Genomic DNA, 12,802 nt, shown 5'->3' with positions numbered 1-12,802 from the left:
ACCCACACTGGTTCTGGATCTATCCCTAACCCACACTGGCTCTGGATATATCCCTGACCCACACTGGCTCTGGATCTATCCCTTACCCACACTGGTTATGGATCTATCCCTAACCCACACTGGTCCTGGCTCTATCTCTAACCCACACTGGCTCTGGATCTATTCCTAACCCACACTGGTTCTGGATCTATCCCTTACCCACACTGGTTCTGGATCTATCCCTAACCCACACTGGCTCTGGATCTATTCCTAACCCACACTGGTTCTGGATCTATCCCTAACCCACACAGGCTATGGATCTAACCCTAACCCACACTGGTTCTGGATCTAACCCTAACCCACACTGGCTCTCGATCTATTCCTAACCCACACTGGTTCTGGATCTATTCCTAACCCACACTGGTTCTGGATCTATCCCTAACCCACACAGGCTATGGATCTAACTCTAACCCACACTGGTTCTGGATCTATCCCTAACCCACACTGGTTCTGGATCTATCCCTAACCCACACTGGTTTTGGATCTATCCCTAACCCACACATGCTATGGATCTAACCCTAACCCACACTGGTTCTGGATCTATCCCTAACCCACACTGGCTCTGGATCCATTCCTAACCCACACTGGTTCTGGATCTATCCCTAACCCACACAGGCTATGGATCTAACCCTAACCCACACTGGTTCTGGATCTATCCCTAACCCACACTGGCTCTGGATCTAACCCTAACCCACACTGGTTCTGGATCTATCCCTAACCCACACTGGATCTATCCCTAACCCACACTGGCTCTGGATCCATTCCTAACCCACACTGGTTCTGGATCTATCCCTAACCCACACAGGCTATGGATCTAACCCTAACCCACACTGGTTCTGGATCTATCCCTAACCCACACTGGCTCTGGATCTAACCCTAACCCACACTGGTTCTGGATCTATCCCTAACCCACACTGGATCTATCCCTAACCCACACTTGCAGTCTTATGAAAGTCTCGCAGGGGAACCTAGCCTGAGTGCCAGTCTGTTTGTGCTATCATGCATGGTTTGGCATGACAAGCGGTTGGCATGATAGCACTTAACCCCCCACAACAACAGTTCCCCGGGCACACAGTGTGGCAACCCCCTGTGCCTCTTCCCCCCAAAAATTATGTGTGGAGGGGTTGGGTTAAAAGAGGAAGTAACATTTTGGTTAGGCCTTGTGCTCAATTGACCAATTAAGTGATCTTAATAAATATTATGGATAGATACATGTCAGTATATGGACAACGACTCCCATTGTTAGGACGGAGAGACATGTATCTTGTCAGTATGTCAATAATCTTTGATTAAGATCACTTAATCAAACGAGGCTAAGAACCTTCTGGAACTGATCAGCCCTACATGGTATTGTGTTGTTCTTCAGCCCTCTCGTGTGGAAGGCCCTCTGTCCCAGAGAATGCTGTGATGAAGGGCACCAACTTCACGTTTGGAAGCAAGGTGACTTTCAGGTACCACCATCAGCCATTTACAACAAGTGTCACGCTTACAAAGTAGACCATTTAGACATAACAACAGTATGAATTTGGTGTTGCATTGAGATAATGTTGTTGCATTGAGATAATGCTGTTGCATTGAGATAATGCTGTTGCATTGAGATAATGTTTTTGCATTGAGATAATAATGTTTTTGCATTGAGATAATAATGTTTTTGCATTGAGATAATAATGTTGTTGCATTGAGATAATGTTGTTGCAGTGAGATAATGCTGTTGCATTGAGATAATGCTGTCACATTGAGATAATGTTGTTGCATTGAGATAATGCTGTTGCATTGAGATAATAATGTTGTTGCATTGAGATCATGTTGTTCCATTGAGATAATGCTGTTGCATTGAGATAATAATTTTGTTGCATTGAGATAATAATGGTGTTGCATTGAGATAATAATGGTGTTGCATTGAGATAATGCTGTTGCATTGAGATAATGCTGTTGCATTGAGATAATAATGTTGTTGCATTGAGATAATAATATTGTTGCATTGAGATGATGCTGATGCATTAATAGTTAAGTGAGATAAAATAGCTTCTCCTCTTTATTTTCTCTTTCCAATTGAGATATCGTATAGCAGAGGTATTCAACTCTCACCCTACGAGGTCTGGAGCCTGCTGGTTTTCTGTTCTACCTGATAATTAAGTGCACACACCTGGTGTCCCAGGTCTAAATCAGTTCCTGGTTAGAGGGGAACAATGAAAAAATGCAGTGGAACTGGCTTCAAGGTCCAGAGTTGAGTGTGAAGGCTGTCTAGTGTATAATATACAGTATATTACAGTAAGTAAAGATACTAACAAACACATGTATATAATGGGAGTTAAGCTGATAGATAGTTGCTGAAATGAAACCTCTATTCATATTGCCACATCTCCCATATTCCCCCATTATGAATGTACGTACACTATTCCATTTCATCCACTCCAGCTGTGTTAAGGGGTTCGTCCCAGGTGACCCCTATGAGATCCGGTGTCAGGCCAATCTGAAGTGGAGCAGTGCGCCCCCTGTCTGTCAGCCAGTCACCTGCGGGGAACCTCCACACGTAGACAACGCAGCTTTCACCCTCAAAGGGAAAACCTACCTGTCTACAGTGATCTACAGCTGTGCAGAGGGATACAGGTTAGGATGGAATGTCTGTCCTGGTTTGTCATTTCTGTTCTTATATCCACGTAGTGTCTCAGTGTTGGAGTGCTGATCTAGGATCAGCCCCCCCCCCCCCCAACTGTCCGTATAATCATATTAATCATGCTCTAAAAGTTCGAAACTGATTCTAGACCAGCATTCCCAGGTCGTATAGGTCGTATAAGGGGTTCATAAAAGGACAAGATCCATTTACATCTAAAATAATAAGACGTTCATTAATCAATAGATTGAAGCGCCTGGATGCAATGACTTTGAAAGTGGTAGCTAGTAATATATGATAGTAATAATTGGCTGTTGTTTCATACTGCTTTACGGGGAATGTAAAGCTAAGCAACAACATGTATTCAATCCAACAATGCTGAACATGTGCATGTAACATAGAAACATCTCTATTTTAAATATTTTGATCTTGAACAATGTTTATTTGACCTATGGTCAGCGCTATCTTAAATTGCCTACCAGTGACGCGACAATGGCAATATGGTAATTTATAGATACAGTTAGCTGGCGTTCTAAAGCCTAGTGTTTCCCTTCCCCTTTAAAGGTGTTGTGAGTGTATGTGTATAAGTATTACACAGTGTGTGTGCAAAAGGCATTCGTGTGTTAAAGGCCCAGTGCAGTCAAAATAATATTTTTTTTCCTATGTTTTTTATCATATTGTACAACAGCTAACAAAACTAACACTGTAAAAGTGTGAAAAAATGTCATCAGTGCTATTTCCTGATAGTTTCTGGTTGAAATTATAATCTACACAGCACTTTCTAACCAGCAGGTTTGCATGGGCGGGAGATTCGGCTTTCCATGGTGACATCACCATGTGGTAAATTTCTAGCAATATTCTTGCTTGTATTTTTTGTTGTTGTTGCAAAAAACAAACAATTTGCCCGTTTTAATGGACAGTCGATTACAGTAAGGTAATAATTGTCATCCAGAAATGATTTGATATTGATATAAAAACTACTGCTTTGGGCCTTTAAGACTGCAGGGCTCTGAAGAGGTGGTGTGTGAGGCATCAGGAGAGTGGAGCAGCCCTGCCCCTCTCTGCGCCAGTGTCCACTGTGGAGACCCCCCCGCCCTCCGGGACTCAGTGACCATGGGGGACGACCACACCCTGGGCAACAAGGTGCACTACGTCTGCAAAGAAGGGTAAATACTGTCAACCATGTTTCATTAGTTATACGTTATCAGCGTGTTAACTCAATTGAGGCCTTACCACACATTTGTAAGAGACATGACTGGACAAGACTACCTCAATGTTAGCATTATAGTTATTATCATTAAAGTCAAGTAGTAGTTTATGTAGTTATAGTACAGTAGTAATGGTGTGTATATATATGATTGTGTATGTTTACTTTTTGTTACATTGTTTAGATGTATTACCTCCTGCCCTGATCTTCATTGATTGGCTCGGTGTCCCCACAGCTACACTCTGATTGGACCAGAGTCCAGAGAGTGCCTGTCGACTGGCCAATGGAGTCCCACTTCCGCTCAGTGTGTCCCCCGCTCCTGTGGCCCTCCCCCTTCCATAGACCATGCCCTTGCTGTCGCCGGCCACCAGCTGTTTGGCGACACGGCCAACTACTTCTGCAGGGACGGCTACACCGCTGGCAACAACTCCAAGGTTACTCATCCATTTTATTGCCCTTCATTTGTAAAATGTCTTTCATGTTGTTGTTTTAAAGTAAAGTGTGTTGCGATTCTAAACGCAACGTTAAATAAAGTTTGATTTGATTTAAAGGTGGTCTGCAATGCCCAGGGATTGTGGGCGCCCCCCAAAGGCCAGGAGGCCCCTCGTTGCATCGCCACCTTCTGCCAACGCCCACCTGACCTGCCCCATGCCATCTTGGACTCGGTCAACAAACCCAAGTACGCCAGCAACACAGAGCTCAACTACAAATGCGAAGAGGGCTTCATCCTCAACACGACCTCCAAATTGAAATGCATGATGGGAGGGGAGTGGACGCCCTCACCATACGAAGTGGGTTGCGTGCCGGTGCGGTGCTCCAAACCGGGGGGCATCGAGAATGGGTATGTGAGTGGGACCAACTATAGTTTTGGAGCGATGGTGGCTTATAGCTGTGATAAGGGTTTCCTGATCCAAGGGGAGAAGAGGAGGACATGTGAGGCCAATGGAAAATGGGGTGGGGTCCTGCCTGTCTGCCAGCCTGTCTCCTGCCCGTCCCCACCGTCACTCGAGAATGGATTCATCCAGGTATGTTGTTCCTCTGCTCAAATTCATGTCAAGGCTCAATGTAACAAGATGTAGAAAAACATGTACTTTATTCAATACAAACAGAAACATTGTACATTTTGCAAATCCCATAAGTGATTCGAAATAACTAAAAGGTCCATTTCAGAGTTCCCACTCATTCCTGTGCTTGGTCATCTTATTAGATCATAGAGAAACAACAAGTTACATTCTTTCTGGCAAGATATCACGTGTCATCTCAATCAGAACACAGTTTACTCTGTATCATAAAACATCTTATTTTGTGTTCCAACCCACAGAACGAAGGTCATTTCATCTTCAACAGCAAGGTGACATATGCGTGCCACGACGGCTACCGACTGACCGGCCATCCGGAGAGAGTGTGCCAGGCCAACCGCCAGTGGTCCAACGGCGACCCGCCCGTCTGCCACATCCTGACCTGCGACCCCCCGCCCATCATTCTACATGGCCAATACCGTGGCTCTGTTGGCTCCGTCTTCGAGGTGGGCCACAAGGTTGAGTACGTCTGCGACGAGGGCTACGAGCTAACCGGCGATGCTGTGTGGATGTGTCTGAAGTACGGCAAGTGGGACAAGTCGAGTCATCCACGCTGCTCGCTGGTCCATTGTCCAGAACCGCCCCTAGATGAGAACCACCTGGTTCTACGTAGTTTGGACTCTGGAATCGTGGAACTGTCCTGCGAGGATGGCTATGTTCTCCACGGCGCCCGGACCCTCCGCTGCACCCTCGCCCAGGAGTGGAACGACACCTTCCCTGTCTGCAAGCAGGTGTTTTGCGGTCCTCCGCCCGAGGTGGCATTTGGTGACCCGTCATCGGCACCGTTGTCTGCTCCATCCTATTTCGGCTCGGTGGTGAGCTACTCCTGCATGGACGGATTTACTCTGAGGAAGGAAGGGTCTGTGACCTGCCAGGCAGATGGATATTGGAGCAGTCCTGTCCCAGAGTGCATCCCAGTAGAGTGTCCCCAACCTGTAGAGATAGCTAACGGCATAGTGGACGTTCAGGGACTGATGTACCTCAGCACGGCTCTCTACAGCTGTAAACCTGGGTATAGCTTGGTTGGTAACGCTACGGTACTCTGTGGTGAAAGTGGGCTCTGGATCGGAGGTGTACCTTCCTGTCAACCAATCGAGTGCCCCGTCCCGAAAGAGATACCCAATGGGAAGGTGGCATATACCAAACTCCAGTTCAACCACGTGGTCAACTTCTCCTGTCACCGCGGTTACCGTCTACATGGTCCCGAGACGCTGAAGTGTCTAGCGAACGGGGAGTGGGACCAGGGGACGCCTGTGTGCGTCCAGATCTACTGCGCTCCACCGAACCCCATAGACAACGGCTTTGTGGAGGGTCTCGACCACAAGTTCGGCGTCACCATCTTCTACAGCTGTTTCCCCAGCTTCCAATTGGTCGGTCAGAACCACCTGACCTGTGAGGAGTTCGGTTGGTCCAGTTCCGTCCCAGTCTGCATCCCCTCTGACTGCGGCCTTCCCCCTCATATCGACTTCGGCGAGTATTTGAGGCTCTTGGATCCGAATGCGGAGCTAGCCGGGAGGGACGCTGCTATAACCTCCAGGCCTATAGGTGGTGCTACAGTGCCATTATCACCCATGGATATGAGCTTCCTGCATGGGACTGTAATAGTGTACCGCTGCCATAAGAGCTATGAGCTTACAACCTCTACTGCCTTAGTGTGCCTGGAGGAGGGGAGGTGGAACGGGACAGCTCCCATGTGTGTTCCTGCCGAGTGTGAGGATCCGCCAAGCCCGGACCACGGTTCTGTGAACGTCACAGACACATCCCTGGGTAGCCTGGTGAAGTACAGCTGTGAGGAGGGCTACGAGTTAGAGGGGGAGTCAGTCAGACAGTGTGTGGCGGGCCGACAGTGGAGCGACGTACCGCCTGTCTGCCGACCTATATCCTGTGGTGACCCGGGTGACATCGATAACGGCTCGGCCGAGGGAGACTCCTTCCTGTATCTGGAGGTGTTGCGTTACGAGTGTAGTTCCGGGTTCGTCCTGAAGGGCGGTGACACCAGGACCTGTAAGGCAGATGGGAAGTGGGATGCTGAGAAGCCTTGGTGTGAGCCTATCTCCTGTGGCTCTCCCGTCGTTCCTAGTGATGTCACTGTGACAGGGAAGGAATATACGTTTAACAAACATGTAGCGCTGAGCTGTAAGTCCGGCTTGCTCCTACAAGGCCCCTCTGTTAGTGTCTGTCAGGCCGATGGTACCTGGAGTCATGGGTCGCCTGAGTGCCGTCCAGCCCACTGCGGTAAACCAGCATCCATCCCCAACGGTCGAGTCCTGGGCTCTGACTTTGGCTACAGCCGTGAGGTGTGGTATGAGTGTGAGGAGGGGTATATCCTCAGCGGTGGGGAACCCAAGCGGATGTGTCGAGGGGACGGACTCTGGGGGGAAGGACCCACCCCTCGCTGTGACATCATCGCCTGTGACCCGCCGCAGGACATCAGCCACGGTTACCTCAACGGCTCCAGCTTCCACTATGATGATGTCGTGGAGTATGTGTGTTTCGACGGGTACGAGGTCTTCGGTGACCCCGTCTTACGATGTTCCGCCCAAGGCCATTGGGTCGGGACGGTACCGGAGTGCCGCACCTGCCTCTGCACCCCTCCAGTGTTAAAATACGGGGTGGTGCTGGGGCACGACCACGCCTGCGGCGACCGCGTCTTCTTCCTCTGCGACGAGGGCTATAAGGTCCTGGGGCCGGCGGCTGCAACTTGTGAGAAGGGCGGGGTGTGGAGCCCGGGTGTTCCTGTGTGTGGCCGGGGTAGGTGCGTGGCTGCCCCGCCTGCAGTACCCCATGCTGTCCTGCAGGGCGCCAGCGCCACTGTCCCAGACACAGTTACCTACAGGTGCAGGCCGGGTTACCAGATGAAGGGGTCCTACCCCCATGTTACCTGTGGCAGGGAGGGCAGGTGGGGCGAGGTGAGGATCAGCTGTGAGCCCATCTCCTGTGGAGAGCCAACTGCTAAACAACATGCCCACATGGTGGGAGAGATGTTCACCTTCGGAAGCCAGATCCAATATAGGTGAATTTGAACTTCTGTATCATTCAGAGAGTTAAAACCTCTTTGTTCATATAGGTGTTAGAGAAGTTATATTCAAGTAGATAGTATGATATTTATTATCCCTCTTTCTCTCCCTCTCCCCGCCCCTCTTTCTCGCTCTCGCTCTCGCTCACATCCTCTCTCCCTCATTCTCGTTCTCTTCCTGTCTCTCTCCCTCCCTCACCCCCATCTCCCATTTCTCTTTCTCTCTCTCTCTCTCTCTCTCTCTCCCTCCCCTCTCTCTCTCTCTCTCTCTCCCTCCCCTCTCTCTTTCTCCCTCCCCTCTCTCTCTCTCTCTCTCTCTCTCTAGGTGTGATGAGGGGTATGAGATGACCAGCCAGTCTGACTCTCTGACCTGTCAGTATGACGGCACCTGGTCTAAACACATCATCAGGTGCCGCCCCGCCCCATGTCTGCTCCCTGCCAACCTCACCACCCACGTCCTGGTCACGGGGGAGGACCTCACCCCTGTAGGGGGGGAAGTCACCTTCTCCTGCCCACCTGGGTTCCTCCTGCAGGGGCCAGGCCTGGCAGAGTGTCTGGTAAGACAGTTTCAATGCACTGAAAACATGAAGAGATGATTTACACCCAATTTACATCCACTCAAGTGTCGACATGGTCAATGTGTTGCGATGGTCAGTGATGCTGGATAACATTTTAATATAATATACACTGAGTGCACAAAACATTAGCAGCCCCTTTTGCCCTCAAATCAGCCTCAATTCGATGGGGAATGGACTCAAGGTGTCGAAAGTGTTACACAGGGATGCTGGTCCATGTTGACTCCAATGCTTCCTTCGGTTGTGTCAACTTGGCTGGATGTCCTTTGGGTGGTGGACCATTCTTGATACACATAGGAAACTGTTGAGCATTTAAAAACCCAGCAGCTTGCAGTTCTTGACACTCAAACCGGTGCGCTGGCACCTACTACCGTACCCCGTTCAAAGGCACCAAAAGACTTTTTCCTGCCCGTTCACCCTCTGAATGGCACACATACACAATCCATGTCTCAATTGTGCCAAGGCTTAAAAATCCTTCTTTAACCTGTCTCCTCCCCTTCATCTACACTGATTGAAGTGGAATTAACAAGTGACATCAATAAGGGATCATACATTTCACGCGGATTCACCTGGTCAGTCTATGTCATGGAAAGAGCAGGTGTTCCTAATGATTTGTGCATTCAGTGTGTATTGTGTTCAACAATACACACAACTTTCTCATTTCTACTTTTTTTTACTCTAGACAGCTCTCTGGTCCGTAATCACATTTCTCTCAATCCTTCCTATGTTCATTCTGGCTTTTCATCGTTTACATTTTAGTCGTTTAGCATCTAGATCCACCATTCACAGATGTTTACTGAACATGAATTAATGTCATGATTATTAACTCATTCTGTTGTTGTAGCTGGGTGGTAGCTGGTCTCCAGGCCTCTCCTCTGTCTCCTGTGTTCTGGCGGTTTGTGAGAAACCTCCTCCTCTTCCTCATGGTATCTCTAAGGGGGACAGTTACAGCTGCGGAGACATCGTCTTGTACACCTGCCTGTCTGGGTTTGAGATGAAGGTAATGTCTGATATATTATTACAGAACAGAGAAAAATATAGACTATTTAGCTTGAATTTCAAATAAAATACAATTTTATTTGTTATTTACTGCCAAATACAACAGATATACTGTAGACCTTACCGTGAAATGTTTACTGACAAGCCCTTAACCAACAATGCAGAAATAGTTAAGAGTTAAAAATTTACTAAATAAACTAAATTGAAAATAAATCAAATCAAAAAGTAAAACCAGAAAATGACATAAAAATATTGAGGTATATACAGGGGGGACCAGTACCGAGTCAATGTGGAGGCTATATACAGGGGGTACCGGTACCGAGTCAATGTGGAGGCTATATACAGGGGGTACCGGTACCGAGTCAATGTGGAGGCTATATACAGGGGGTACCGGTACCGAGTCAATGTGGAGGCTATATACAGGGGGTACCGGTACCGAGTCAATGTGGAGGCTATATACAGGGGGTACCGGTACCGAGTCAATGTGGAGGCTATATACAGGGGGTACCGGTACCGAGTCAATGTGGAGGCTATATACAGGGGGTACCGGTACCGAGTCAATGTGGAGGCTATATACAGGGGGTACCAGTACAAAGTCAATGTGGAGGCTATATACAGGGGGTACCAGTACTGAGTCAATGTGGAGGCTATATACAGGGGGTACCAGTACCGAGTCAATGTGGAGGCTATATACAGGGGGTACCAGTACTGAGTCAATGTGGAGGCTATATACAGGGGGTACCAGTACCGAGTCAATGTGGAGGCTATATACAGGGGGTACCAGTACCGAGTCAATGTGGAGGCTAGATACAGGGGGTACCAGTACAGAGTCAATGTGGAGGCTATATACAGGGGGTACCAGTACTGAGTCAATGTGGAGGCTATATACAGGGGGTACCAGTACCGAGTCAATGTGGAGGCTATATACAGGGGGTAACAGTACCGAGTCAATGTGGAGGCTATATACAGGGGGTACCAGTACCGAGTCAATGTGGAGGCTATATACAGGGGGTACCGGTACCGAGTCAATGTGGAGGCTATATACAGGGGGTACCGGTACCGAGTCAATGTGGAGGCTATATACAGGGGGTACCGGTACCAAGTCATTGTGGAGGCTATATACAGGGGGTACCAGTACCGAGTCAATGTGGAGGCTATATACAGGGGGTACCAGTACCGAGTCAATGTGGAGGCTAGATACAGGGGGTACCAGTACAGAGTCAATGTGGAGGCTATATACAGGGGGTACCGGTACCGAGTCAATGTGGAGGCTATATACAGGGGGTACCGGTACCAAGTCATTGTGGAGGCTATATACAGGGGGTACCAGTACCGAGTCAATGTGGAGGCTATATACAGGGGGTACCAGTACCGAGTCAATGTGGAGGCTAGATACAGGGGGTACCAGTACAGAGTCAATGTGGAGGCTATATACAGGGGGTACCAGTACCGAGTCAATGTGGAGGCTATATACAGGGGGTACCAGTACCGAGTCAATGTGGAGGCTATATACAGGGGGTACCGGTACCGAGTCAATGTGGAGGCTATATACAGGGGGTACCGGTACCGAGTCAATGTGGAGGCTATATACAGGGGGTACCGGTACCGAGTCAATGTGGAGGCTATATACAGGGGGTACCGGTACCGAGTCAATGTGGAGGCTATATACAGGGGGTACCGGTACCGAGTCAATGTGGAGGCTATATACAGGGGGTACCAGTACCGAGTCAATGTGGAGGCTATATACAGGGGGTACCAGTACCGAGTCAATGTGGAGGCTATATACAGGGGGTACCAGTACCGAGTCAATGTGGAGGCTATATACAGGGGGTACCGGTACCGAGTCAATGTGGAGGCTATATACAGGGGGTACCGGTACCGAGTCAATGTGGAGGCTATATACAGGGGGTACCGGTACCGAGTCAATGTGGAGGCTATATACAGGGGGTACCGGTACCGAGTCAATGTGGAGGCTATATACTGGGGGTACCGGTACCGAGTCAATGTGGAGGCTATATACAGGGGGTACCAGTACCGAGTCAATGTGGAGGCTATATACAGGGGGTACCAGTACCGAGTCAATGTGGAGGCTATATACAGGGGGTACCAGTACCGAGTCAATGTGGAGGCTATATACAGGGGGTACCAGTACCGAGTCAATGTGGAGGCTATATACAGGGGGTACCAGTACCGAGTCAATGTGGAGGCTATATACAGGGGGTACCAGTACCGAGTCAATGTGGAGGCTATATACAGGGGGTACCAGTACAAAGTCAATGTGGAGGCTATATACAGGGGGTACCAGTACTGAGTCAATGTGGAGGCTATATACAGGGGGTACCAGTACCGAGTCAATGTGGAGGCTATATACAGGGGGTACCAGTACCGAGTCAATGTGGAGGCTATATACAGGGGGTACCAGTACCGAGTCAATGTGGAGGCTATATACAGGGGGTACCAGTACCGAGTCAATGTGGAGGCTATATACAGGGGGTACCAGTACAAAGTCAATGTGGAGGCTATATACAGGGGGTACCAGTACTGAGTCAATGTGGAGGCTATATACAGGGGGTACCAGTACCGAGTCAATGTGGAGGCTATATACAGGGGGTACCAGTACCGAGTCAATGTGGAGGCTAGATACAGGGGGTACCAGTACAGAGTCAATGTGGAGGCTATATACAGGGGGTACCAGTACTGAGTCAATGTGGAGGCTATATACAGGGGGTACCAGTACCGAGTCAATGTGGAGGCTATATACAGGGGGTAACAGTACCGAGTCAATGTGGAGGCTATATACAGGGGGTACCAGTACCGAGTCAATGTGGAGGCTATATACAGGGGGTACCGGTACCGAGTCAATGTGGAGGCTATATACAGGGGGTACCGGTACCGAGTCAATGTGGAGGCTATATACAGGGGGTACCGGTACCAAGTCATTGTGGAGGCTATATACAGGGGGTACCAGTACCGAGTCAATGTGGAGGCTATATACAGGGGGTACCAGTACCGAGTCAATGTGGAGGCTAGATACAGGGGGTACCAGTACAGAGTCAATGTGGAGGCTATATACAGGGGGTACCGGTACCGAGTCAATGTGGAGGCTATATACAGGGGGTACCGGTACCAAGTCATTGTGGAGGCTATATACAGGGGGTACCAGTACCGAGTCAATGTGGAGGCTATATACAGGGGGTACCAGTACCGAGTCAATGTGGAGGCTAGATACAGGGGGTACCAGTACAGAGTCAATGTGGAGGCTATATACAGGGG

At 49.0% G+C, this 12,802-nt stretch overlaps 1 protein-coding gene across 2 annotated transcripts in view; it reads left to right on the top strand.

The window, feature by feature from the left end:
* LOC109906225 (sushi, von Willebrand factor type A, EGF and pentraxin domain-containing protein 1) overlaps positions 1 to 12,802 on the top strand; it is a 155,671-nt gene that overhangs the window by 115,204 nt on the left and 27,665 nt on the right. For both annotated transcript variants that reach the window (XM_031791921.1, XM_031791920.1), the window contains exons 34-41: positions 1,406 to 1,490; positions 2,458 to 2,649; positions 3,652 to 3,819; positions 4,096 to 4,294; positions 4,412 to 4,885; positions 5,182 to 7,952; positions 8,281 to 8,512; positions 9,375 to 9,530. In XM_031791921.1, coding sequence (XP_031647781.1) covers positions 1,406 to 1,490; positions 2,458 to 2,649; positions 3,652 to 3,819; positions 4,096 to 4,294; positions 4,412 to 4,885; positions 5,182 to 7,952; positions 8,281 to 8,512; positions 9,375 to 9,530 — 4,277 coding nt within the window. The remainder of the gene's footprint in view (positions 1 to 1,405; positions 1,491 to 2,457; positions 2,650 to 3,651; positions 3,820 to 4,095; positions 4,295 to 4,411; positions 4,886 to 5,181; positions 7,953 to 8,280; positions 8,513 to 9,374; positions 9,531 to 12,802) is intronic.

This window comes from Oncorhynchus kisutch, linkage group LG16, assembly GCF_002021735.2.
Source record: "Oncorhynchus kisutch isolate 150728-3 linkage group LG16, Okis_V2, whole genome shotgun sequence".
Classification (NCBI taxonomy): domain Eukaryota; kingdom Metazoa; phylum Chordata; class Actinopteri; order Salmoniformes; family Salmonidae; genus Oncorhynchus; species Oncorhynchus kisutch.
The sequence above is the reverse complement of the archived record's forward strand: the minus strand, read 5'-3'. Positions and strand labels throughout refer to the sequence as shown.